The sequence below is a fragment of the Moschus berezovskii genome, chromosome 12 (genome assembly GCF_049115385.1).
Source record: "Moschus berezovskii isolate FMDL1 chromosome 12, NW_MosBer_1.0, whole genome shotgun sequence".
NCBI lineage: Eukaryota > Metazoa > Chordata > Mammalia > Artiodactyla > Moschidae > Moschus > Moschus berezovskii.
The window spans coordinates 39,984,286-40,011,769 of NC_142471.1; the positions used below are offsets into that span (position 1 = coordinate 39,984,286).

The window sequence follows — 27,484 nt, forward strand, 5'->3', positions numbered from 1 at the left end:
GCTACAGGAGGATGGAGGAGGGGTGGTCTGCTCCTGTCAAGGCCCTCAGGAAAGAACTATTGGGACCCCAGTCAGGGAGGCCTCTCCAGTGAGGACACAAAGTGGTTTCTTCTGTCTGTGGATACACCCTCCCAAGGGCATCTTAGAGAGTGGCTAAGCCTGGGACTGAAGGCTTGGGCCAGGGACAGGGTGTATATACACCCCGTATACACCCTGTGAATGTAAGGGAAACAGGCTGCTTCTTCACCCAGAGGCTACTGTCAGAGCAAGAGAAAGAGGGTCCAGCCCAGGGAAACTTATCAGCAACCAGGAAGGCGGAAGGCTCCTGAGCATGCTTCTCCCAGTTGTCAGCATCCAGGGTCCCCACAGCAGTGCCTTGCTTTGCCCAAACATCTTCCAGGGACAGACAGCTCACCCCTCCTGGGACAGTCCACATCTGTGTTGGCCAACTTTGTTAGCAAGTCTCTCCTAGAATGGGGTTCCGACCTGCCTTCAAACAGCTCACCCCTCCTTGCAAGGCTTTTGTGCCTTTGCTGCTTCTGGGCACAGGGGATGGGGAGGGAGGCTAGACTGTTGCCTGGCAATATCTGCCTCCCAGCTTAGTAGAGATTTGAAGGCCCTCTCTGCTGTCCACCACACATGCAGAACCCCGCTACTGACCAGACCAGTAATCAGACCCTCTGGGCGAGCTGGCCTGGCTTGGGGGGAAGACTCAGAATGGGCTGAGACCTCAGAGATGTGGTCCTGATAACCTTCACCATCCCCCCCACCTCCTTTTCCTACCACAACCCTCCTTTTTGTCTTTTAATCTCCTCCCGCTCCCCACCCAAGCCTTCAGGGACACATCCTTGGAATCTATTTCGGTTTTTAAAGCCATGCCCTTCCCAAAGTCCATGCACCCTTTTGTCTCCCCTGCTCTCATTTCTTTTAGAGTCTAGCTGGCAACATTCTCCCATGCTGAGGATGGGCTATTTCCCTGCCATTGTTTGACAGTCGGACTCCAAGAAAATGACAAACTCCCTGAAAGTCACAGAGGAAGTTCAGAAACAGGGAAAACTCCAGTGGAGCCCGGCCCTACCAGGACTTGACGACCCAGAAAAAGCCCCCGTTTTCCAGTGCCCTGCGGTCCTGGGGTCCCCTCGGCTCCCGCGCTGCAGATCGGGAGACAGAGGTGGCACTCCCATCCCCCCTCCCGCCCCCCTGCCCTCGCCCCCTGCTGGGAGCCGGTTCCCCTCAGCTCTGCACCCACTAATTGGTCTCATTAGGAGGCGGCGGGAGGCTCCAGCGGCGCGGATCCGAGCTGTGTCATCCGCTTAGCGCCCTCTCACTCCCGCCCGCGCCCCCGCCCGCCGCCGCCGCCGCCCGCAGCGACAGCCCTGCACTCGTCGGGCGCCCAGGGCATGCTCCGCGCTCCGGAGCCCGGCCTGGGCTGCGGGGAGCCGCACCGCCCGCCCGCGGAGACATGGGGCGCGGCCCGCCGGCCGTCCTGGCCGTGTGGATGCTGCTCCTCAGCCTGGGTGAGTGGCCGCAGGGTCCAGCGGGCCCCGATGGGGACGAGGAATGGGTGTCAGCTCAATCCGGGTGGACCTAGGGACAGTGCTGGACCGTTCGCTTTCAGAGCGGGGCTGGGGACGGGAACTAGGCGGGAACGGGGAACCCTCGCTGTTCTTTGCTTCTTCAGAAGCTGCTTTGGCGGCCGCACTGGGGGCTGTGGGAGGGTGTCCCCACTCCCCGTGTGACCTTGGCCAGGGGCCTGTCCCTTTCTGGGTCGCGGTTTCCCAGTCTGTCCAGCGATAAGGCTGAAATCGCCTGCTGCCTAGGTCCCAGACACCCCAGATGGTGCATGTCCCTGACAAGTCCAGCCCAGTCCGAGCCCACGGGTGGTAGCCGCGGGACCTGGTGGGGGCGCTGGGGTCGGGGAGGGCCGTGCCCGCCTGCCCGCTTGTGGGGCCGACAGCGCGGCCACGCGGGCGCGAAGCTGCCCCTCCGCACTTCCCGCGGTCCTCTGTTCTGCCTTCTCTCCCTAGCTCAGGCCAACTTCGCCCCGCACTTCTTCGACAACGGGGCGGGCAGCACCAACGGAAACATGGCCCTGTTCAGCCTCCCGGAGGACACCCCGGTGGGTGAGTAGCCCTGGCGCCTGCCCCGCACAGTCTCCCAGAGGAGGGGCCCGCGTTCCCCTGGACACAGGGACCGAACCCGTGACTCCTCCGAACCTATCGAGAGGCCGAGCGCCAGGCGGCAGGCGCTCCCGGGGCGCCCGGTTTGCGCTCTGAATCCCCCAGGGTCTGTAGCGGGAAAGGTCTCCACGCAGTCGTGGAGACCCGAGCCCAGGCAGTTCTAGAGATCCAGCCGCAAGCCCAGAGACATGACCAGCCCCAAGAGGCAGACGGAGGTCCCCAGATCCGGGGCTCCTGACCCTCTGACCTTGAACAAAGCACTTACTCCCAGAGCCCCAGGGCTCTAGGCTTTAAAACGGCCCAAGAACAATGAATTCACTGGGATCTGCAGAGATGGGGGAGGAGGAGGGAGATTCGCACTTCCTCTCCTTCACTGGATGGGCAGAACCCTGAGGATAAGGCGAGCGCCGTGTAAAAGGAGCACCTGCTGAGAATTCTCTGAAGGACTAGTCCGAGCATGGGGAACAGTGCTGCAGTTGGCTCTCCGCTCCACCTTAATGACTCCTCCCTTTTCCCTCCTCCCCATCTCCAGTCTTGGCTCCAGGCAGAGACCCTAGAGTTAAACTCAGCAGCCCTGAAGCCCTCTGTAATCTATATTCTAGATCACAATCTGTAAAGCAGTGGATACTAACTGCTAACTGATAGTTGGGAAGAATAAAGAGGAAAAGAGGGAAGCAGCAGCGGAGGCGCGGTCAGCAGCCAGCGCTCAGCGTGGTCCCTCTGTCTCCTTCCAGGCTCTCTTGTGTACACCCTGAATGGAACAGACCCCGAGGGAGACCCTGTCTCCTACCACATCAGCTTTAACCCCAGCGCTAGAAGCGTCTTTTCAGTTGACCCCAATTTGGGAAACATCACCCTGATTGAAGAGCTGGACAGAGAGGTATGGGGACCTGGGAGGAGCACTGCTTGCAGGGTGTGCAGACGGACCTCGGTGGGCTGGAAGGTTCCCTCAACAGCATCCTTGGAGAGGTCTCAAGTCACAGAAAATTCAGCCAGCAGATCAGGGCTGGAAAGACTGTTTTTTGTTTTTTTTTTTTTGTTTTTTTTTTAGGAACCCACGTGCACGTCCATAGTTTTATTTGATAAAATTCCCATTTTTACATTCTGTGTATTAAAAAAATAATATTTGTTGCATGAGGCTGAGGTCCCTCAGTGTGTGTACCCCAACTGAGGGGTGGCGAGAAAGGGCCACTCGAGTCCAAGCGCCCTAGGAGGTGAAGGAGGGGCCCAGAAAGCCCCCACCTCTATCACAGAGCGGTGGTCTTCCCAGGCTCGGGGGGCAGGTCAGGCGGCAGAGGGAACCCTGCCGGCAGCATGCTAACCTGACACTCCTGGTCCTGGCGCGCTGGGGCATAGTGTGGGGCAGGGTAGCAGCAGGGTCCAGGGGGGCAGAAACCCCGGCGCCAGGCCCTCAGGGTTAGCAACACTGTGGACAGGACCAGGGCGGCAGTGACAGCCCCAAATACCACCACGGCCACCAGGCTGGGCTCGCCCAGCCCGGCCTCTTGCCGCCGCACCACTTCCTTCACGGAGATGCGCAGCAGGCCGGCGCCCACGCTTGGAAAGACTGGTTTTAAGGGCAGGTCCGACTTGGGTAAAACTACGTCCCTCTGTGCCCTCTGAACCTGCCGGTGACAGGCTGTATTTCCCTTGTGAGACCCCATACCAGGCTGGGGAACCAGCTACCTGGACCCCAGCTGTGGGGTGCTGCCAGCAGACTGCACCAGCCCAGAGAAAGGAAACGGTGGGTCTCAGATGCAGCTGTGGGGACGCAGCAGAGGAGGTGCGACTGTGCTGCCTCTGCCTGTCAACCCAGGGGAGGACAGGGGGACCCCGACACCCTTCCTCACTGAGGTCCCACTGTGTCCTGGGGAGGGTTTGAGACACCACAGACCTGGATCTCTGAGGAACCGTAGAATACAGAGCAGCAGCAGAGATGACAGGGAGAAAGAGGACAATTTTTTAAAGGATGAAAAACCTCCTCCTGTGTCCTCCAGCCAGCATCTCTCCTCATTCTAGCAGGAGGGTGCATATTCTGTTGGCACCCAAGCCCTCTGGGTTTATGAGAACTCCTGATGGGTTATACCCCAAACCAGACCTCAAGCATGAGCATGGCCAGAGGCAGCGGAGGAAGCTTTTGGCCACCCCGCCCTGCTACAGGGCCCCTCTGATGTGCCCAGCTTCACGGGTTCTCGGGGAACCTCCAACTCCCGGACCCTCACTCTGCCCTTGTGCTTCACAGAGGGAAGATGAGATTGAAGCCATTATCAGCATTTCCGATGGGCTGAACCTGGTGAGTGCACACTGCAGCCAGCCCCCCACCTCCAGCCTTTCCCAGGGTCTGAGCACTATTCCCTGCCCCAGGGGCTGGGGGTGGGGGCTCCCAGCTGAAATCCAACAAGTTCTGCCCCAGTGAGCTCGTAGAAGAGAGGGGACAGAAGGGAGAGAGCGGGAAGAGACAAGACCTGTCCGCTGCCCTTCTGACGGAGCACCCCCACGTTCCTCAAGCAGCATCTCCTCAATCCCGCCCTCCCCTCCCTCTCCTCCGACTGGCTCTTGGCTCCATCCTCATCACACAAGCACGCATCCCTCCTCCCTCGCCTCTTTCTACACAGCCTCCACTTTCACTAATCCCTCTTTAGTGCTTCTCAGATAATCCCAGGGGCTCCCCTCCCTTCAAGGCTCCCAGACCCCAATCTGGAGCCACCACTGTGCAACACAGTCCTTCCTGGCCACAGTCCCCCAGTTCAGAAGATGCTACCAGCTGCTACCCACTACCCTCAGGATGGAATCCTAGTTTCAGACTGGCATTCAGAACACCCTCAGCATCAACCACCTTCTCTCCCACATTCACCCTACCAGCTATCTAGCCCTAAATCTGTTTCCATTCTGTTCTCCGAACTCACCAGGCCTTTCACTTTGCCTTTTGCCCGTGCTGCTGCTTCTTCCTGCCATACCTTCCACCCCCTTTTCCCTCTCACCCAACAAATGGCTTACTTCCCAGGCCTCCCGGTATCCTCCAATAGGCTGGGTCAGATGCCTCTTCTCCGAGCCTCTGGATGCAGCCACCTAGACCGGTGCCGTTACCTAGGTTGGGGTGCACAGTGCCCCCAGAGTCGTGCGGTGCAGGCCCCTGACCTCAGTGCCCAGCATGTCGCTGTTGTCAGGCTGAATGATAACACACTTGTACATGCTGATCTTGGCCCACTACTCCACCCCGCAAATTTCACACTGTCAGACAGAACACAGCGCTTGGCATCAAGTAGTTGCTTAATAATAATATGTGCTTCATGAATGACCAAAAGAGGGAAGGAAGGAGGGAGGGGGGAAGGAAGGAGGGAAGGGGAGAAGGGGGCAGAGACTACACCTGGGGTGTTAGAGGACGTTGTTCCTTTATCACCCAGAAGGTCTCACTGTCCCAACTCCTGTCCCTTTTGCCTCTTTTCAGGTGGCACAAAAAGTCACGATCCTAGTTACTGATGCCAATGATGAGGCGCCCAGGTTTATCCAGGAGCCCTATGTTGTCCAGGTTCCCGAGGTGAGCGAGGGGCCCCCAAGCAGTGTTGATGCACTCCCACCCATACCCGTGGCCTGTCCTCTGGACTGACCTGTGACCTGGCCAAGGGGAACCGGGCCCTGGAGTGAAGAGCCCCCTCCATCACTAACATCTGGAGACTCCTCCCCTCTGTGTCTCCCCCTGCCACCTCCATTGCCATCCCCTCATACATTCATTATTATTCCAAAGGAATGTTTATTTACCATTTTCCATTAGAATTTTAGTGTACTCTTATTGTGGAAGTGTGAAATATACAGAAAAGTAGAAAAATAAAGAGTTTAAAAAACCACTCTTAATCCCTCCAGCTTGAGACAACACTGTTAAATTTGGGGGTATTTCCTTCTCGTCAGTTCTGTGATTATAGGCTCTTGTTTTCTGTTTGTTTTACATAGTTGTGACTACTAAACAAATGCTTTCTGTAGTCTCTTTTTCACTGAATTTATAACATAAGTGTGAAGTTGTAATCGTGAAGTTGGGGTACCTAACATTTTAATAGCTTTCCTTTAATAGCACATTCCAGCATTTACTGATCTGTTCCTTTATGTCTGGATATTAAAGGTGCTTTAAATTGTTGCCATCATAAGAAACATCAAACTCTGAACTTAAATGTTCCTTTTCTCTAATGGGAATGATCTGAAATTGCTAGGTCGAAGCATGGGTACATGTGAAGCGTTGTCAACTCGATTTTCCAGAATGGCACCTGTTTGCCTTTACCCTGGGATGTGGGAAAGGGTATGTCTCCTGGTTCCTGGCCCACACTGGGGATTCTTGCAGTTTTAGATGTCTGCTGATTCAGTAAGAGAAAGCTATTCTTTCTGGCTCTGAGCTGCACGTGTGTGGCCCCTGGTGATACTGAATACGCCCTTGTTTTTTCACTGTTTCCAGTCATTTCATATTTAAACCCTTTGTCTGTTGGGAGCCCTAGATTTTTCTTTGCTCTTTCCCTGAAGCTGTTTTCAGAAGGAGGATGTCTGTCCGTCCCCCCTTTCCTCTCCCTTTCCTGACCCCACTTTGACTCCAGGGTCTCCTCTGTCGAGGCTCCTCCTCCTGTTCATGCTCCCTGGGCCAATGACCACCTTTCACCTCTTTTTAGCCCTCGCTCCCCGGACCCCGCCTTTCCCTGCCCCCGCACCCCAGCTCCCTGAGCACCCCTCACTGCTCCTGGCACTGACCCTCTGTGGCTGTGGCCCCTCAGGACACACCTTCTGGGACCAGTATCGCCAGGGTCCGTGCAGTGGACAGGGACACAGGCTCTGCAGGGAGCATCACCTACTTCCTGAAGGTAAGGTGGGACGCTCAGGAAATAACCAGGGGCCTGGGCTGGTGGGGACACCTGGATGGCCTCCACCTCCATCCGTCAGGTCAGTGCCTCAACGATTCCCAAAGATTATCAGAGACGGTGCGTCCGAGTCCAGCGAGGCCTCAGTAAGCTCAGGTGTGGGACCAACAAGTGGGGACATGAGACTGGCTTGAGCAGATGCCATCTTCCCTGACTGGTGCATCCTGGCTCCCACTAAGTTGACCTGCCTTCCTTTCTCCAGATTTCGGGACTCTCACCTCACCAGCGGCCAATCCCTTCCCCAGGAGATGACCTGGGCATTTGGTACCCACACAGAGTAAAAGAAACCTGTCTGGGCCTAGAATTGTCAAGAGGAAAAAGGAAAGGGGAGGCAACTCTCAGGAGGAGCAGAGCTGTGACACTCCCTCCCTACCCTTGTCCATCCAATCCACTCTGTTAAAGGCAGAGACCCCACCCATATATCCTGCCTCTCCCCCAGTTCCTCCAGGAACCACTGCCCCTCTCCCACAGCTGCTGTTTCCACAGCTTCTCCTCTTCTCTCCACTTTTAATCTCTTGCTTTCACAGTTTTCAAGGCAGTATAACTCAGTGGTTAGAAACCCTGGAAACACTCCTGGGCTCCACGGGTTGTAGAGAGAACCCACCACTTCCCCTGTATGGGAGTTCAACCATTATGTGACTTTCCCTGCTCAGTTTCCTCATGCATAGAGAGGGAAAGATGAAAGCACATCCTCATTGGATTGTGAGGATTGTGTGTGTACGTGCTAAGTCGCTTCAGTCGTGTCCGACTCTGTGCAATCCCATGGGCTGTAGCCCGCCAGGCTCCTCTGTCCATGGAATTCTCCAGATAAGAATACGGGAGTGGGTTGCTATGCCCTCCTCCAGGGGATCTTCCTGAGCCAGGGATCGAACCTGTGTCTCTCATATCTCCTGCATTGGCAGGTGGATTTTTTAGCACTAGTGCTACCTACAAAGCCCGTTGTGAGGATTAAACCCATGAGAAGCTCCAGCAACAGCTCTTGACCCACAGTGACCCCCTCTTCAGATCAAAGATCATCTCCTGTCCCCACCTGACCTTCCCCACCCCCACCCAGACGCTGCCTGACTGACCCACAGTCACTTAATGGTAGGGTTGGAAGATCCTGAAGGTTCTCTCTGTCCCTATGGCTTTCAGTCCACACCTCGTCTAGGTTAGAGCGTGCTGCTGATGTTCCACCTGGGAACTCTGGGCCAGAGTTTAGCCCCGAGCTGGGCCCTGTTTTCTAGCTGAGGCCAAGAGAAAAGCTGAGGCCCTGCTGGAACATCTTAGTTGGACTGAGGGAGGGGAAGGGGAAGTCCTGAGCTCCAGGAAGGGGGACTCTGGAGACAGGAAAGCCTGAGTGCCCTGAAGTTGCACCTCAGCCCCTAGGTCGAAGTTCTCGTGAGAAAGGATGGTGAAGACTCCCTTTCAGTAAGCAGAGCGGGTGCTCCTGGGGCCGGCCTGGGTCCCGCCCCGAGGCCCAGCCTGCCCCTTGCCCTTACAGAATCCACACTCCAGCAAGTTCTCCGTGGACCGCCACAGCGGTGTGCTGCGCCTCCAGGCCGGGGCCTCCCTGGACTACGAGAAGGCCCGGGCCCACTCCATCACTGTGGTTGCCAAGGTAACAGAAAGGCTGTCCTCAGCCTCCGTCGGGGGATGCTGCCCTTGGATGGGAGCACTTAGGTTCTACGACAGAGGGACAGACGGTACCTTGGGGGCGGGAGTGGGGCTGCCGCTGCCCCGGCTCTGTGTTGAGCGGACCCTGCCAGACACGGACATATTCTTCAGGGACGCTGGCGTCTGTGGGCCGGAGAGGGCATATTCCCTCCTGGGAGAGGGCGTCCGCCCCCTCAGGACTGACAGGCCAGCCTTCCCCCTGTAGGCCCAGTGTCCACGCCCTCACATCCCACACAGCCTGGCCTCTGGGCACCTCCGTTTCTCTGTCCAGGCTTGCCCGTCCCACCTCTTCCTCTCCGTGTGACCAGTTACCCACCCTGAGCCTCAATGTCCTCATCTGCCCACCCCAAAACTTGACTAAATTCCTCATATTTCTAAAGTGTGTGGTGTAGGGTTTGCAACTCAGCGGGTGCTCAAGTGAAGTGACTGCTCTTCCCCTTAAGGGCAGGAAACCCGTCTTCCTTCTAAGCCCCTGGTTTTCTTTTCCAAGAAAGTCCCTGCTGGTCAAATAGGCCACAGGGCACCCCCCCTCAGTCTATGTCGGGAGGCCTGAGCCAACCCTGCCTGCTGGTTGCCCCGTGAGGGCGGGCTTGGTGGGTGCACACTTCCATGATGTACCCTCAGGCGTGGGTCCACCTCATATTCTTTAAAGATTCTCGGGAGACTTTGCAGTTGGGCTCCTGGCTGGGAGGAGAGATTTTGGCTCTGACCCCTTCCTCCTCTGCAACTCTTCAGAGATGATTTTCCTGGAGAGAAACCTAACCCTCTTTCCAAAGGAACGCTATTGAGCACCTACTGTGCCCTGGCTGAAGACCTTCAAGCATTATCTCATTTAATTTTCCTAACATCCGTAGGAGGAGGAAATTATCTCTAAGTGGCATAGAAGCAAACAGAAACGGGGTGGGCAGCTGGCCTCGAGGCCAGTCATTGGCAGGAGCCAGATTCCACGGGAGTCTGCTCGACTCTGGAGCCCACCTCTCTTCTGCAGGATGGCGGGGGAAAGCTGCGAGGGGCCGACGTGGTGCTCTCGGCCACCGCCACGGTCACGGTCAATGTGGAGGACGTGCAGGACATGGCCCCTGTCTTCGTGGGCACACCCTACTACGGCTATGTGTATGAGGACACCCTTCCGGTGGGTAGCTGCACCCCTCAACCCATGTCACCTCCAGATGCCTCCTGCCCTGTCCTTTGCACTGCCCAAGGGCCCCCCGGTGGAGATGGTTAGGCTCAGCACAGGCTCGCTCACCTCACACAGAGGCCAGTTCTGGATTCACTGACTCAGGCCACACACAGGCCATTTTGCATTGGGAAGTGTAAGGGGGAAGAAGAAGCTGCTCATGTGTGGAGCACCTATTGGGTGCCAGGGCTGTGCCAGGCATGTCTTCACTCATCCACACTTATCCCAGCCTGGCTGCAAGTGTCAGACCTTCAAAAGGGCTGTGAAGAGAGGCTGGGAGGAGAGCTGATGGTTTGGTTTAGAGGGGGCCTTTCGTATATCTTGTACAGGAGATGAGGTGCCAAAGTTTTGCTTCCTTTTCTCCGAGTCAGTAGTCTGAGGCCCCTTGGGCCAGTAATTCTCCCACAGTTTCCTGCTGAATCACCCTTGTCAGGCATCACACTCAGGCCCAGCTCAAAGGCTGTCTTCAGCCTCTGCCCCTTTGGCCTCTCAATTTCCAGCCCTGGGCCTGGCATCCGAGGGCCAGCCTGCCCTCCACCTGGAGCCAGCAACATCCTTTACTCAGCCCAGCCCGTCTCCCCACCCCACTCTTCTCCCTTCGCCTGACATGTGCCCATGGGCATAATGCCCCTCGTCTTTCTCAGCTCGGCCCAGGTGCCACTTTCCCCTCGATGGTGCACCCATGTGTTACTATGCTCCCCCACCAGACCATGAGCTCCCAGCCAGCAGGGCCCAGGCTGGAGTCAACCCTCACATAGCTGGCCGCAGGCCCAGAACTCTCCGTGGACTGGAATTGCCTCCTCTGTTCTCACTTCCCCGGTTTCTGATTCTTTCCAACTTTGTAAAACAATGATAACACATGCTGCGCACCACTCATGTGCTGGGTCCAAGTTGAGAAACCACCTTTCCAGAAGCTGCAAGTTGAGTGGTGGAGACGGACCCAGAGTGACGGAGAGAGAAAGGCCGGGCTTCCCCGATGGGGGCCGTAGGGCAGAGCAGGGGAGGCCCAGACTGCTGAGGAGCTAAGGGGGAAAGAGGTGCCAGGAAAGGGGGAAAGGACAGTCAGGAAGCAGCCAGGAGCATGGGTAGGCCTCTGTGGTGAAGGGTCTGCGTAGGGAGGTCAGGAGAGGGTGGCAGGCAGGGTTTGAACAGGCCTTGTCAGTTGAGGCAGCTTCCCAAACCCTTTGAGCAGTTCCTGCAGCCACAGGACAAAATCCTAGTTCCTGGACTTTGCTCTGGACCCCCTCTGCCTGGCCCCTCTCCCGGCTCTCCCTTCGGGCGCCTTTGAAGGCCAAAGACCGATGAGGCAGAAGGTGTGAGGCTGGAGGGAGGGCAAGAGAGGTGAGGCCCGAGGGTGGTGTGTGGGGAAGGAGGCTTGCAAGAGTGTGAGGAGGAGGCCCAGGCAGGAGCCCTGAGTGTCCCTGGGCAGCTATGTGCCAACCCATGTGGGGGGCAAGCAGCGGGGCTCAGGCTGTCCCTCCAGCCCTGGGAGGCCAGGGGGCTATGAGCTCCCTGCAGAGCAAGGATGGGGCCTGGCAGAAGTCTGACTCTCGAGTGGGGTGGCACCTCCCCTCTGTGATGGGGGCAGTATCTGGGGAAGGGAGAACCTCAGCACCCCCCACCCCCGACACTGGCCTCAGGCAGCTGCTCCTGTTCCTCCCAGGGCTCGGAGGTCTTGACGGTGGTTGCCATGGATGGAGATCGGGGCAAACCCAACCGTGTTGTCTACAGTCTGGTGAATGGTGAGTCTGGGGCTCATTGCTGGGCAGTAGGTACAAATCCCTGGGTGAGCAGAGTGAGACCCCCAGTCTGTCTGGGTCCCAGTTTCCGCATCTATAGGCCAGAAGTACAAGGTGCATGGAGAGGAGAGGCTGGGTCCCTCCCGGAGGCGGCACATCTCCTTGGGCATCTGCTCTGGGCCCCACTTGTCATTATGTCCAGTAACAGGGAGAGACACGTTGGGTGGGGAGGGGCAGCGGTGTTACTGAGACAGCACAGGTGGTGCCAGCTCATGTTCCCACATGCTCATGGGCATATGCTCATTGACAGGAAAGGGTGGCAAGCTCTCTTACACTCTAAATTGCTATGGTTTTTTCTTATTCCTTTAAATGTTTTGGTTTAAAGCATATTACTGAATTAAGTGAATTAAATACAGTGATGATTCAGGGTGTCCTTAATACTCACCCTGTGTATGGATGAGAAAACTGAGGCTCAGAGAAGCTAAATCATTGGGCAACAACTGAGCAGGAGGAGCCAGCTCAGGGAGGGCTCTTCAGCCCTCAGTAGCCGGTCCCCTCCAGGGGCCCTCACGCCTGGTGCCTGGTCCACACACACGCACATGTCTCCGTGCTCTTACTCAGATACCATCACGTCCTCTGACCCTGTCCCTGGGACATGCCTGGTGCACACTCCCCTTCCAGCAGCTCACACACATGCAAACGTGCACACCGTCACAGACAGGCTTCTCTCCCAGGCACGCAGCCTCTGAGTGCCTTCGCTCCGCTCCACAGCTGCAAGCCTTCACACACCTACCAAGCACCCAGCCCACCCTGTCTCCTCTCCCATCTTCTTGCCTCTCCCTCTACTCCTTCTCCTCCTCCAGCCGTTTTCTTCCTTCTTTCCATTATTTTCTCTCCTCCCTCCCTCTTTTCTTATCTCCCTCCCTTGGTACCTCTTTATTTCTCCTTTCTCTTTCCATCATACCTACCCACACACCACACATGCGTGCATGAGAGAAGCAAAATACTAGGGAACCTGGGAGCCGGAAAGTAGTGACTTGAAGTCCCAGCTCTGCACTCACTGTGTAACCTAAGACAAGTTACTGAGCTCCTCTCAGCTCAGCTTCCTCACTGGCAAGACACAGATGATAATACAGGAAACTTGGGAAAAAAAAAATACCCTGTGAGGCCTGGCACAACTCCCCTGCGCCACCGTGTGGCCATGTTCAGAACTGCAGGGTACATCTCTGTGACAGGGAGTGATGGAGCCTTTGAAATGAATGAGACGTCTGGAGCCATCTCCGTGATGCAGAGCCCTTCCCAGCTCCGGAGAGAGGTGTACGAGCTGCATGTACAGGTACCTCCCTCGATATTGGCCTTCTCCACCAAAGGTGATAAGACCCTGGCCGCCCCCCTTACCCCTCAGGGCCCACAGTCAGGGGGAGGATCTAGATATTGTTTCAGGGAATACCTACAAGAGGTGGCACCTGGTGTGGGGAGCTGAGACAAGGCAGAGAAGGTAGGATGGGAGCAGCAATGCCTTGAACGTGGGTAGGGCCCAGGAAGCAGAGAGGTGTGGGGAGCATTGGTTGGTTGGGGCAGGTGGAGGCATTGCAAGCAAGGGAAGCTTAGTGAGCCAAGGCTGGGGGTGAAAGCACATGATATACCAGGGGGACAATGAGGAACAAGTGGGACTTGAGCCAAGAGTCCACATCAGCCTGTAATGGAGAAACGGTTGGACCCCAAGTGGGGGGGACAGAGGAGCAAAGGCTCTGAATACAAGGTATGGATTTTTCCTGCAATGGGGCCAGCTTTGTGGCCATGCAACCTGTGTGATTACACAGGGACCGCAATTAGAAGTGTCCCGCCCTGGGCTTAGTGCTTTGCTCTTGCTGACTTGAAATTCTTAGCAATTTTCTAACAAGGGGCCAGCTATTTTCATTTTTCACTGAATCTGCGAACTATATAGCTTGTCCTGCCCAAGAGCAGTGAAGAGCCATGGAAAGGTTTTGAACAGGATCAGAGTCTTGTAAAATCTCACCCTGACTGCTCACTAACCTAGAGGGATTCTCAGATTCAGAGATCTTGGCAAACAAAGATTTCCGGGGCCCACTACGGAGGATAGGAATGTAGTATGCCTGGGGGAAACCCAAGACTCCGCATGTTTCAAGCTCCCAGGTGATTCTGGCACTAGTCCCAGCCTGGCATCTGAAAACCCTGGTCCCAACTCGGGTTTGAAGGGAATCAGATGAGGAGCAGAGCCATCAGCCCAGGTTATAGATGGTGAGAGCCCGTGGGGTAAGGGGAGGTGGGATGGGGAAAATGGACAGGCTGCAAAATATGAAGGAGGCGGATGCCACAGGATGTAGCTGCGAGGGGTCGGGGAGAGGAGAGGACAGGGAGGGAAGAAGCCAGTGTGGTTCCACACCATCAGAAACACAGGAGGGGAGGCACATTGAACAGGGCAGGCATCATGCGTTTTGGTGCCTCTGGGACATTCAAGTTGAAACATCCACACCTGAGTGTACAGGTTTGGGCTTCAAAGGAAACAACATCCACATGCAGGTGGCTGTGAAGGGCTAGGCGGGAATGAGACCACTCAGAAGAGGGCTGGGGGAGAGAGGAGCCACCGGCTGGGAACACCACTGCTGGAGCATCCCGACTAAGAGCAAGGAAGCGGGAGGAGCAGGTGAAGGAGAGATCGGGGTCAAGGCCAACCTGCAATGTGAAGTCACATTAGCTGAGGGGACGGGGCCCTCTGGAGGGTGAGGGAGCATGGCCGTGCCACATGCAGTGTGGGAATCGGCGTGAAGCTCTGAGTTGGGGACAGGCCGACAACTGAGTGGGAGGAAAGAAAAGGGCACACAGGATGTAAGTTCTAGAAAAGAAGAGTGGGACTTCCCTGGTGGTCCAGTGGTTAGGACTCCACCCTTCCCATACAGGGGTCATGGGTTCCATCCCTGGTCAGGGAAGTTCCAAATGCCTTGGGATGTGGCCAAAAATAAATAATTAAATAAAAATTTTATTACATAAAAAAGAAGAGTTATGAAGCAGCTAGTATATGACAGAGTGGAGTCCAGGAGGGGACAGTGATTTGAAGACCAGAGCCTGCTTATAGAAAAGGGGGGGGAAGCCCTTCCAGAGCCTCATGTGATATTTGCCACATGTCCATGAGGTGCCTGTGGACACTCAGCCCCGGCTTGCAGGCTGTATTAGTCATCCACTGCTGCATCACCACACCTGTCTTCCCTGCAGCCTCCCCTGGCAAGTGGACACAAGGGCAGAATATGGCAAAGCTAGGGTTTGAACCTATGTCTGGCTATAAGAAGAGGGTGGTATGATGCAGTGGAGAGAGCAGTGACTAAAGAATCAGACACACCTTCCGTATTCTAGTCCAGCTGTGTGACCCCCGCTGACTGCCTGACCCCTCTTGCCTCATCTGTAAAATAGGACTAGTAATGGCACTATACTAGTTTCCTAGGACTGTTGTAATGTATTACCACAAACTTATTGTCTTAAAACAATACACGTTTAAACATTGCAGTTGCTGTGGGCAGGAATCTAGGGTCAGCTTAGCTGTGTCCTCAGTTTCAAGGTCTCTCACGTGGCTGCCAACAGATATTCAGCCAAGACAAAGTTCTCATCTGAAGGCTCAACAAGGAAGGATGAGCTTCTGGACTCACATGGTTATTGGCAGGATTTACTTCCTCTTGGGCTGTTGGACTAAGAACCACGGTTCCTCTCCAGCTGTTGACTGGAGATCACCATTAGTTCCTTGAAACATTAGAGAAGCTGTCAACAGAGCTGTCTGCTTTGCTCAGAGACAGAAGTTATGATCTAATCTAATCGCAAAATTATATTTCATCACCTCCGCTATATTCTATCTGTTTGAAGCAGGTCCCTAAGCCAAGCCACACTCAAAAAGGAAATTACAGGGACTTCTCTGGTGGTCCAGTGGCTAAGATTCCATGCTCCCAGTGCAGGGGGCCCAGGGTTCAATCGCTGATCAGGGAACTAGATCCCACATGCCTTGACTGAGACCTGGTACAACCAAATAAATTTTCTTTTTTTAAGAAAAGAGGAGGTTACATAAGGGCACAGATACCAAGAAGCAGGGATCATTGGGGCCATGTTGGAGTCAGCCTGCCACACAGCCATAGCCACCTGTCCCCCACCCAGGTGACTGAGGTCAGCTCTGCAGGGACTCCAGCTGCCCAGGCCATGGTGCCTGTCACCATCCGGATCGTGGACCTCAACAACCATCCACCAACATTCTATGGGGAGAGTGGACCCCAGAACAGATTTGAGCTGTCCATGTATGAGCACCCGCCCCAGGGGGAGATCCTTCGGGGCCTCAAGATCACCGTCAATGACTCAGACCAGGTTTGTGGCCCTGCCCTCCACCTGTCTTCCTGCAAACCACAGGGGACCAAGGCCCAAAGCTGAATCTGCCTGAACCTTTCCTGCTGATGTCACTGGGGTTGGAGGGTCGCAAAATGAATGAGTCACGAGTGGGTAACCGAGACAGAGGAGGGAGGGTAGGTGATCAGAGGCTAGCTGCATGGCCTATAGATACTCACAATCAGTTAAAACGAAAAAGCCAGTCAGAAAAAGGCACCTCTGGAAGCTTCCTGGTAGCCTGGTGGTTAGGACTCCCAGCTTTCGGTGCCATCGCCCAGGGTTCAACCTTAAAAACTGAAAAATCAGAGCACTCTGTGTCTGGCCCTCCAGACACTGTGCGTGTGTCCTGCTGCCTCCTGTGCCCAGCGCAGGGCTGCGCTTTCTGTGCTTGTTTCTTCGCTGAGTCCTCGTAGTTCACGCAGCTTTTCTGATTCTTGATCACCTCTCCTAAGAATACTTACCTCCCAGGGTCAGGGGCATGCAAAGTCTCCTTGCACAGCACGACTCTCATTCACCTCCCCTGTTTCTGCTCTCCAAACCGTTACCCAGGGAGCCAATGCCAAATTCAACTTGCGGCTGGTGGGACCTGGGGGCATCTTCCGAGTGGTCCCGCAGACGGTCCTGAATGAAGCCCAAGTCACGATCATTGTGGAGAACTCAGCCGCCATTGACTTTGAAAAGTCCAAAGTGTTGACCTTCAAGGTAAGTGATGCTGTGCACTGCCTTGAACGGGGGGAGGGGTGTAATGGCAGTACCTAGATTCATCCTTGAGAGGCCTCTTGTCACCCCCTACCCCTCCTAGCTCTACTCTTTTCCTCTGCTCCTGCTGACTTGGGGAGCAGTGGGGAGAGGAAAAGTATGATACAAGAGCTCCCCTCTACTTCACAGCCTCACTGAGCTCCAGTGTCTAACTACAGCTCTCCCCAGGAATGCAAGGAGGAGGGCGGTCCAAAGAAAAACCACCCATGTATTGAGCCATGTGAATAGAACTGAGAGAAAAAACTCTTTGATCATCAGGAGAGATGTTTTCTTGTTTGCACTCGGCATGCCAATTGTTCTGTTAAAAACTTTAGCAAAGGATAAGAAAAGTTCCTTTGTATTTGAAATGATTCAAAATATAAACACATTAAAATTAATGTATATTTACATAAATATGTAAATAAATATGGGGGTTGACCCAAAAGTTCATTTGGAAATTTCCATAAGATGTTGGATGTTCTGGAAAAATGCAAACAAACTTTTTGACCAACCCAACATTAATAAAAAGAAAAAGTACTTTGCTCATATTAATTTAAATTGTTATAATTATTTATAGTTATACATGCATACATATTGACAGCTAGCATCATACTTAAAAGTGAAATTCTATATAACATTGTTAATCAACTATACTTCAATCAATCAACCAATGAAAGTGAAAGTTCAAAAGCATTCTTTGAAGTCATGAATAAAATGTGGATACCTGCTCTTACCAATATTGTTTAACACTGTTGCTAGAATTAAATGTCATTCCTAAATAAGAAAGGAAATAAAAGGTACAATCATTAGAAAGGAAGAGATAAAGTTATCATTGTTTTTAGATGATGTGATTGCTTGCTTAGAAAAATCTAAAAGAAATGATCAAAACGTTAGATACTGCAAAGTTGCTAACATGATGGATTACAAAGTTAGTACACAAAATCTAATAATTTTCCTGCACTCCAAAAAAATAGAAATGAGAATAATGGAAATAGAGATCACTTCTATAAGAACAACTAATAGATAAAATTGCTAAGAGTTACCCTAACAAGATTGGAGCATATAAATAACAAAAAATGTACAAATTTAACAAAAAGATAAAAGAAGGTTAGAAATATAAAGACAAACCCTGTTCAAAAATGCAAATTCTCATCAGGTTAATAAAGAATCCAATGCCACTTCAATTAAGTCTTACCCAAAATTTCCTTAGGGGAGGATGTAGGGGACTTGAAACAATTATACTAGCTTTTATCTGGAGAAACAAATCGATAAGAATAGTCAAGGAATTTGGGGAAAAGAGTATGAGGCAAGAATTTGCTCTAACAGATATTAAATTATATTATGAAGCAAAGTTCCTTTAAATTGAAAGCAAAAAGAAAAATGTAATATGCAAACCAATGGAGCGAAAGAAACTGGTTCCAATGCAAATAGCAACTATAAGCAACGAGGCATTATGATCAGTTGCAGGGGGGATGCGGAGAAGGCAATGGCAACCCACTCCAGTACTCTTGCCTGGAAAATCCCATGGACGGAAGAGCCTGGTAGGCTGCAGTCCATGGGATCGCTAGAGTCGGACACGACTGAGCGACTTCACTTTCACTTTTCACTTTCATGCATTTGAGAAGGAAATGGCAGCCCACTCCAGTGTTCTTGCCTGGAGAATCCCAGGGACGGGGGGAGCCTGGTGGGCTGCCGTCTATGGGGTCGCACAGAGTTGGTCACGACTGAAGTGACTTAGCAGCAGCAGTAGCAGGGGCGGGGATGATGTTTGCCTTAGAGGTGCCCCCTGCAGGTGGCGGCAGGAATAGCTGGCTGGCAGCAGAGAAAATGGGAGACAAGGCAGGTGGGTGCCGGGGTGATACCAAGACAGGATGTGACTGGCTCCCTGCAGAGCAACTGCCATCCAGACAAGTCTTCCTTTTCTTTCCTTCTCCAGCTCCTGGCCATTGAAGTGAACACCCCGGAGAAGTTCAGCTCCACGGCGGATGTCGTGATCCAGCTCCTGGATACCAATGACAACGTCCCCAAGTTCACCTCCCACTACTACATCGCCAGGATCCCCGAGAATGCCCCTGGGGGCTCCAACGTGTTGGCTGTCACAGTGGGTTGGGGGCTGCCCCAGGGACTGGGGGTGGGGTTGGGAGCCCCACTGAAGCTCCCTTGTTGAAGCCCCTTGTGAAGTCGGACAAACCTGGGCTCCTGTTTGATTCGATAAACCCACATTCATTGGCTGTGTCCTTGGACAAGCTATGTGCCCTCTCTGAGCCTCAGTTTTTCTTCTGTACAATGGGCATAACAGCACCTCACAGGATGATAATGAGGATGTGTAATGAGAAGTAGACAGCCTTCCAGAGCTGGTTCCTCCAACGCTTTAGACCTGAGGCCAAACTAGGGCTCCAGAGCAGGCCTCCAGTTCTCCCCAGCTGGGCAATCCTCCCACCCCACCCAAATCCTTGTGTGGCCATTGAAAGCAAGAGCTGCCAACATGCCCTGACAAAGGGACCGGGGCCACTGGGAGCTTTCTCTCTTCCAGGCCGTGGATCCAGACACAGGTCCCTGGGGTGAAGTCAAATACTCCATTTATGGATCTGGGGCAGACCTGTGAGTAGATCCAGAAACCCAGTCTGGGCCTTGGGCAAGGGATTTGGGAGGCTGAGGATGGAGGAGGATCTGTGCTGAAGGCAGGAGGAGCCTGGGCCGAACAGGACCTGGGCTGGGGAGGTGAGCCTGGGGGCCAGGCATGAAGGGCAGCTGTAGAGAGGCCAGGGCAGAGGTGTGGGGATACACCTGCTGAGGTGAGTCTGAGAGAAGTAAAGTCATCACCGCAATGCAGAGCTGGGGCTCATGGCCTCTGGGGCCAGGCAAGCAGTGCTGGGCTAGGGAGAGGCAGGTCATGGCAGGAGAGGGAAGGGCTGTGACTCGGGTGAAATTGAACATTGATAGTAAGTAGATGAGTGGCCCTGCCTCCCTGAGTCAGACTGTGAGGATGTGGGGAGGAACAGACGAGATGCTCAGAGAAGCTGCCCGATGCATCGCCGCTTTTTCTTGGAGGCGGCTCCTTACTGCAGTCACGTGTGTGCACACGTATGTACGTGTGCGTGCTTCTGCACACCCTTGCCTGCACTCTCTGTGCCCGGCAGCTTCCTGATCCACCCGTCCTCTGGGATCATCTACACCCAGCCCTGGGCCAGCCTGGACGCTGAGGCCACTGCCAGGTACAACTTCTATGTGAAGGCGGAGGACATGGAGGGCAGGTACAGCCTGGCTGAGGTGTTCATCACGCTGGTGGATGTCAATGACCACTACCCCCAGTTTGGAAAGAGCGTCCAGGAGAAGACAATGGTGCTGGGGACCCCGGTGAAAATTGAGGTGAGCTTCAAAAGTAGCTGAGCTGTCATCATGGCTTAGTCACTGTGTACTTGGCCAACTCCAGGGCGCTAGGAGCCTGTCCTCTCCCTGCCCTGCTCCAGTGGGTTTAGGAAGCTTCCTGCCTTAATATCTTGGGCCCATTGCGGGAGCCAGCCACCCGTCCAGTACTGTCCGTGAAGATCTGTGGCCCCGATGCTGGCAGCTTGTGTATGCTTCTGGCTAGAGCCCCGCGGGGACCCTCCCTTTAAGCTTTTCAGGAGTAACTGGCCTGGGGAAGCAGGGTCCCACGGCGTTTCCCCATGTGAGCATCCAACAGGCTAGAAGCCACGACTTAGCTCAGCAGGCGGCCCAGTGTCCAGCTGTTGTATCCAGGAGCTGCTAGCCAGATGCCCAGAACCTCGCTGGAGATGCTGCTGCCTGCCGGGCCCCTCCACCCTCTCACCACGGACTGAAAGCCGGCCTCGCCCCTCTGTGGGCACCACCCACATGACGATGCCAGGCTCTGCGTGAGCCCCTGACTCTGGCCGTCCTGGTCACTGTGGCTAACTCCTCCCTGCTCCCCCCAGCAGCCACCAGCAACCCCCACACCAGTAGCCTGGCTGGTGCCCTTGTAATGCCCACTCCCTTCCTCTCTGTCCTTGCTCTGCCCACCCCTGGTGTGGCACTGGCCAGGTGTGAGCCTGGCACCGGTGTCTAAATGTCCATCATTCTTCGACCAAAAAAAAAAAGCTTTATTCCTGCAGCTGCAAGCGACGCTGTGGCTTAAGAATTTCTTTTCAAATATCTTGGACTGCTGAAATGGGCAATGATTTTTAAGGTATTTTATATACCCCTAGATGACTGAAGTGACTTAGCAACAGCAGCAGTGGTTCAGATTGGAGAAGGCAATGGCACCCCACTCCAGTACTCTTGCCTGGGAAATCCCATGGACGGAGGAGCCTGGTAGGCTACAGTCCATGGGGTCGCTAAGAGTCAGACAGGACTGAGCAACTTCACTTTCATTTTTCATGCATTGGAGAAGGAAATGACAACCCACTCCAGTTCTTGCCTGCAGAATCCCAGGGACCGGGGAGCCTGGTGGGCTGCCGTCTATGGGGTCACATAGAGTCGGACACGACTGACGCGACTTAGCAGCAGCAGAAGCAGTGGTTCAGATAGTAAAGAATTTGCCTGCAATGAAGGAGATCCAGGTTTGATCCCTGGATTAAGAAGATCCCCTGGAGAAGGGAATGGCACCCCACTCCACTATTCTTGCCTGGAGCAGTCTATGAACAGAGGAGCCTGGGAGGCTACAGTCCATGGGACTGCAAAGAATGGACATGGGTCACAAAGAACTGGACATGACTTAGAGACTAACACTTTCACTATATACCCCCATTCCCACCTTCACCCAGAATTAACCTCTGAGAAAGAAGATAGTATTGCCACTTCACAGATTAAAAAATGGAGGCTCAGGCAGGTTGCATGTTTGGTTGGCCTGAGTTCACACAGCTGTCTGCCTGCTTTCACAGCACTGCTTCTCCACTGCTCTGCCTTCCCAACATGGAAAAAGCATGAGCCCTGAAACACAACAGGCTTGACTCTGGACCCCAGCTCCCCTCCTTCTGCTTCTCCATCCTTAGGCAAGACACTCAGCCTCCAGGCTTTTTGTTTCTTACCAGTACTGACTTGACTAGGCTTGTTCTGAGATTGACAGCACACATAAATAGCCAAGCACAGACCCTGGCTCATTTAATTCCTCTCCCAGCTCCATTCACCCAAAATAGGATTAGGACCACTTCCCATCAACCCAGCAAACTGCATATGACCTGTCAGTTTAGCCAGGGGACACAAATATGACCCTCAAAGTCCAGCTCCGCCTATCCCTCCCTGTACACAGGCCACAGACCACGACGCGGAAGAGCCCAACAACGTGGTGGACTATTCCATCACCCGTGCAGAGCCGGCCAACGTGTTCGACATCAACGCACACACGGGGGAGATCTGGCTCAAGAACTCCATCCAATCCCTGGATGCCCTGCACAACATCACGCCCAATGGGGACCGCACGTGGTCCCTAGAGGTGCAGGCCAGAGACCGTGGCTCCCCATCCTTCAGCACCAAGGCCTTGCTCAAGATTGACATTGTAGACACTGAGGTGAGTACGAAGCCCACGTGGAGGGTTGGTCAGAGGCCAGCTCAGGCCTCCCTGCCACATGGCCAGAGAGAGAAAGACCACCTTCCTCCAAAGACACCCACCCAGCGCTCACAGAGACTGCCTGTGCCATCCAGCGCATAGGCTTTGACATCAAGTCGAAATACCAGTTTCAACACTTTGTAGCAGTGTGACTTTGCTAACTATTTCCCCTTCCTGTGAAATGGGACTCACAATGCCTCCTTCACAGGCGTGTTGAAAGGCAGAAGTAAAATCATGGGTGGTTCTCAGCTCAGTGTCTGGTAGGAAGTCATCCCTTAAGAGGTTCCTAATACACTTGGGCAGATGTGACCCCCCCAACCCCACCCCCATCAAAGGAAAGCAGTGCCAGCTAATACAGGAGTTCATCCAAGCCAGCCTGCATTGTATTTCTTCCATTTTTTTTTTTTCCTGGAATGAAGCCCATAGTTCTCATCAGATTCTCTAGGGGACAACTGACCCCAGAAAGCTTAAAAACCATCTGGCCTAAGGGAGCTCAGGGCCCCTGTTCTGTCCTCCGGGCACCAGGCAGGAGCGGCTGAATGCACCTCTCTTGCAGATGCTGTCCCGAAGCCCCATGGCTGCCTTCCTGATGCAGACAAAAGACAACCCCATGAAGGCCGTGGGCGTGCTGGCTGGCATCATGGCCATCATTGTGGCCATAACCGTCCTCATCTCCACCGCCACCTTCTGGCGCAACAAGAAGTCCAACAAGGTCCAGCCGGTGCGGCGAGTTCTCCGCAAGCGGCCCAGCCCTGCGCCCCGCAGCATCCGCATCGAGTGGCTCAAGTTCCGAAGGACCAAGGCCGCTGACAAGTTTGTGCTCAAAGAGGCTCCTCCCAATGAGAACTGCAACAACAACAGCCGGGGAAGCACACCACCCCCCCAAGCCCCCGCTCCCCCTCCACCACCCAGCGCGGCACCCAGCACGGGCCAGGCCCCCTGGACGGTGCCTACCGTCTCTGGCTCGCTTGCCCCTCAGCAACCCCAACAACCATCACCAAAACCCAGGGCCGTGGCAAAACGCAAGGCCGTGGGAAGCCCCGTCCAGTCAGCTCTGGTCTCTGAGCTCAGGCAAAAGTTCGAGAAGAAGAATGTACATAGCAAAGCTTACTTCTAGACTGTGCCCTGTGGCCCCTCTCTCCCCACTCCAATTGCCCTGATGCCTGGGCCACACTCCTCAGTTCTGCTCCTTCGGGTCACCCCTGTTTTGTACAATGGTGTAACCCCCATAACCAGGGCTCTGGACAATGCCTTGGGCAAAGGATTTATTCCTCTGGTTACGATTGCAATTGGGAAATAACATCCCCATCACCCAGCTCCTAGGCACGTGTGCAACTCTCCCCATGCAGCAGAGGCTAGGCAGCAACAAGGAGCCAGACTGATGTCTTCTACTCTCCAACTCCAGACCTCACAGTGTTGCTTGGGTCCTGCTGGGGCCCCAGCTTTCTTAGTTCAGGAGCAGAGCTCTGGCCACATGTGACAAGGTTGTCTAGCACCTGGATCCTGAAGCCTCAAGCTAAGTGCAGGAGCAGAAAAAGGAGGTTCAGGGGCTGACTAAGGCTGAGGGTCAATGAACCTTGCAGGCTGTAGGAAAACAAGTGCAGCTAGAGAGGGCAAGGATGCACTGAAAACTCTTGCCGACTGTGGGCTTGTGCCTAAAAGCCATTGGAAGGTGGAGGATGGGGTCTGGGCAGAGACTGTGAGCCCCTGCTATGCCCACTCGGGACCAGGGACACAGAGGTATAAGATGGACTCTGGTGGGAGTGAGGGCAGCTTCCCCAGCCAGGGCTTCCCTGGACCCAGAGATGGCTGGAGCCATGTTGGTTGCCCCAGAGATATCTGCAGGAGCAACAGGTACCCTTAGGAGCTGTTCCACTAGAAGTCCTTGAGGAGACAGAGCAGGGCTGAGATCTGGAGAGACTTCTGTTTTTATCCAGCTCTTCTGCTCACACGCAATAACCTTGGGAAAACTCATCCTCCTTCTCATCTGGAAAATGAAGAAAGTGAATCAGCCTTATTCACAGGTCTGGGGTGAGGATCAAAACAAGTAGTAGTGATGAGGGCTTTGCTGCTGCTGCTGCTGCTAAGTCACTTCAGTCGTGAGCCACTCCAGTACTATTGCCTAGAAAATCCCATGGATGGAGGAGCCTGGTGGGCTGCAGTCCGTGGGGTCGCTAAGGGTCAGACACGACTGAGCTACTTCACTTTCACTTTTCACTTTCACACATTGGAGAAGGAAATGGCAACCCACTCCACTGTTCTTGCCTGGAGAATCCCAGGGACGGGGAGCCTGGTGGGCTTCCATCTATGGGGTCACACAGAGATGAGGGCTTTAACCAAGTGCAAAACAGCACAAATAGAAAGTACTTTTCTGCTGGCCAGTTCTCCTGGGTGCAGCTCTTCCACAAAGTATTAGGAGCCTCCCAGCAGTTCTGCCAAGCACCCCCAGGAGGTGCTGTGCTAGGGTAGGGTGCTGCCACTGATCCAAGATGGCTGGAGCTGGACCATGGCATAGCTCCCCTCCGTGTCTCCTCCCCACCCCCATCTCCCCCCAACTACATCCCCCATGCAGCCCCGGTCAGCCGTTGTCAGAAAGCACCAGAGCTGGGCTGCACAGCCAGCCAAAGCTCCATCTTGCCAAGATGACGACGAAAATGAGTTCCCAAGAGGGAGAGTGATCGCCAGAGGTCACAGAAGTTTGGTGGCAGGAACCTGGTTTGAGGGCTCTGGGCTCCTTAGCATGTCCCTCTAGTTGGGCCACACCTCCTCCGCTTGTGATCACCGCCCCCAGCGGAGACAAGCTTCATTTAATGCAAAGAAGTTCCATCTGACTTTAAGGACACTTGCCAAGAGGAATTACAGATATATAGAGAGAAACAGAACAGTTCTTTGCATTTCACTCCACTCACTAATAACCCCTCTAGGATATGTCTGAATTTAACCACAGATTGTCTGCATATGTGGTTTTGTTGATTTCTGAGTTGGTGTTTGGAGGTGTTACTCAGATGTGCCGGTGTGCAGGCTCCTTGCTGGGGTTTCTGCGGTCCACAACCCAGGGTGTATTAACAGTTGGACTCTAACAAACTAGGAGTCCAGGCTGAACAAATGGGTATGGATTTCAAGACTAGGTTGGATCATGTTTGCCCTTCACAGAGAATACAGCATCCTTACAACTTGCATGCGGTCAACCTTTTTTGTAAAAGATCAATAAAATCTGTTAACCAAAAGCCAACATGACCTCCAGCTCCCTGCTTTTTTAAAAAAATTCTGCCACTCCTGCAGCATGCAGGATCTTAGTTTCCAACCAGAGATCAAACCTGTGCCCCTGCATGAGAACACAGAGTCTTAAACACTAGACCACCAGGGAAGTCCCTCTTGATCCCTGTTCAACATCAGTGTTAGCTGACTTGTAGAGGCCAATCTTCCTGACAGCCAAGATCGGGGCTGCCACTTGGTTCTTTTAATGGATCCATCCCTCAACCCCCAGATCTGACTTTGGGAGGCTGCAAAAGTTTTTCCAAATTGCCATGCATACATCTCCAACAGCAACGCATTTGTGGGGCTTATCTACCTGAGTAGATCATGGCCTGGACGGGGCTTTTCTCTCAAGCAGGACAAGCCCCAGCAGGGCTGCCTGGGGAGGAATAGGGTCTGGAGCTAGAACTAATTATCCCAGCTCAGCCCAGAGAGGGCAGGTGTGGGCATGGAAGCCCACACATGGAATCAGTGTCATCTCTGGGACAGTGGCACTGGGTTGGAAGCTCAGGAGAGCATCAGGGCCCAAGGATGGAGAGTGGAGCTCCAGGACAAACCCGGGAACTTGAACCAAGGCAGAGTCAATCTTGGAAACTAGGCACATGAGCAACTCTTGTGCTGGAAAGTATGGGGAGAGTGCCAGCACAAGTCGTGTTGAGAAGGAGGAGGAAAATATGGTGGACCCTTAAAGGACCAGCAAAGGTGGTGGCACTGGAGGAGACCCCAGACCAGTGGGAGTGAGCGTAAGCCAAGTGTCACTGCAGGGAATGGGGTGGGGGCAGGGGCAAGGGAGTGCCTGACCAGTCACACTGGGACGAGCACAATGTTACACCTCAAGGTAAAGAGCTGGGAGGCAGGGGTGACAGAAGGGGCAGGCTATCCCACTCTTGGGTCTCCAAAGAGTCTGTAGAACAGTGTGTGTTTTTTCCTGTGGTTGAACTCAGACTTTCTAATTATATGAAATAACATTGTGCTTTACAGTCTGACAACCCTGAATCTGAATCCTGGTTCTGCCACCTAAGTGTGACTTGGGGCCAGACACCAAAGCCTCCATGGACCTCATTTTCCTCATCAATACATGGTGCAAAAAATCACTGCTATGAGGATGACAAGAGCTAATCTATGCAAAGCACCTGCCACCAGCTTTGTTTCTGCTGATGCGAGCTCAGGAGGCAGGTGCTATTCTTAGCTGTACAGGAGGGCATTTGAGGACGGCTGACAGTCCCCATACTAGAGCATCATACCTGGAGGAGAGGGCTCCTTCTGCTCATCCTTACTTCCAGGATGTTTTCCACCCACTGATGGGTCTGGAAACCTCTCCTGGGTACTAGGAGAAGAGAGGAGAGTGGACCAGGAAGAAGTGGGGGAGGGTGGGGCAGATTCCACAACATCTGTGACCTTTTCAGCCATTCAGCCTGCGTTTCAGCATCTACCTTCCTGGGGAGTTAGGAAGTGATGAGAATGCCCCTAAGAGGACCTGTGGGACTCTGCAATCAATGGCTGCCCCCAGAGTCCAACTGGTCAAGTATTGCAAGAACTGGGGAGGAATCACAGTCTCCCAGTTCTCTGGGGGCTGCAGGAATTCTGTTTCTCTGAGGACTGGAAGCTTTTTAAAAATTATTATTAATTTTTATTGGAGTATATTTGATTTACACAGCTGCGTTAGGTTCTGCTGTACAGCAAAGTGGATCAATTATACATATACATAAAAGCATGTATGTATATGTATAATTTTTTTAAGATTCTTTTCACATATGGGTTGTTACTGAATATTGATTACAGTTCCCTTGTGATATATGGTAGATCCTTATGAGTTACTTACTTTATATATAGTAGTGTATATGTCAATCCCAATCTCCCAATTTATCCCTCACCCACCCTGAAGACTAGAAGCTTTGAGAAAATCCAGGTCAGCCTAC

General features: G+C 53.7%; 1 protein-coding gene across 1 annotated transcript; it reads left to right on the forward strand.

Moving 5' to 3' along the window:
• The first annotated feature begins 1,399 nt into the window (after positions 1–1,399).
• Positions 1,400–25,532, forward strand: CDHR1 (cadherin related family member 1). Its single transcript, XM_055425969.2, has 17 exons — positions 1,400–1,517; positions 2,028–2,123; positions 2,915–3,060; positions 4,423–4,473; positions 5,629–5,718; positions 6,932–7,018; positions 8,559–8,675; positions 9,720–9,863; positions 11,572–11,650; positions 12,883–12,983; positions 15,806–16,009; positions 16,577–16,729; positions 18,702–18,866; positions 19,299–19,366; positions 19,906–20,134; positions 22,014–22,271; positions 22,867–25,532. The coding sequence occupies exons 1-17, from the start codon at positions 1,463–1,465 to the stop codon at positions 23,425–23,427; spliced, it is 2,604 nt and encodes an 867-aa protein (XP_055281944.2). The 5' UTR covers positions 1,400–1,462; the 3' UTR covers positions 23,428–25,532.
• The last annotated feature ends 1,952 nt before the right edge of the window (positions 25,533–27,484 follow it).

What these genes read in the sequence shown, in the direction of transcription:
- CDHR1 (XM_055425969.2), top strand. Translation starts at nt 1,463, where the DNA reads ATGGGGCGCGGCCCGCCGGCCGTCCTGGCCGTGTGGATGCTGCTCCTC. An exon ending in TGTCTACAGTCTGGTGAATG is followed by an intron (nt 11,651 to 12,882) that starts GTGAGTCTGGGG and finishes TCTCTGTGACAG; the next exon opens with GGAGTGATGGAGCCTTTGAA. An exon ending in CCAACGTGTTGGCTGTCACA is followed by an intron (nt 18,867 to 19,298) that starts GTGGGTTGGGGG and finishes TCTCTCTTCCAG; the next exon opens with GCCGTGGATCCAGACACAGG.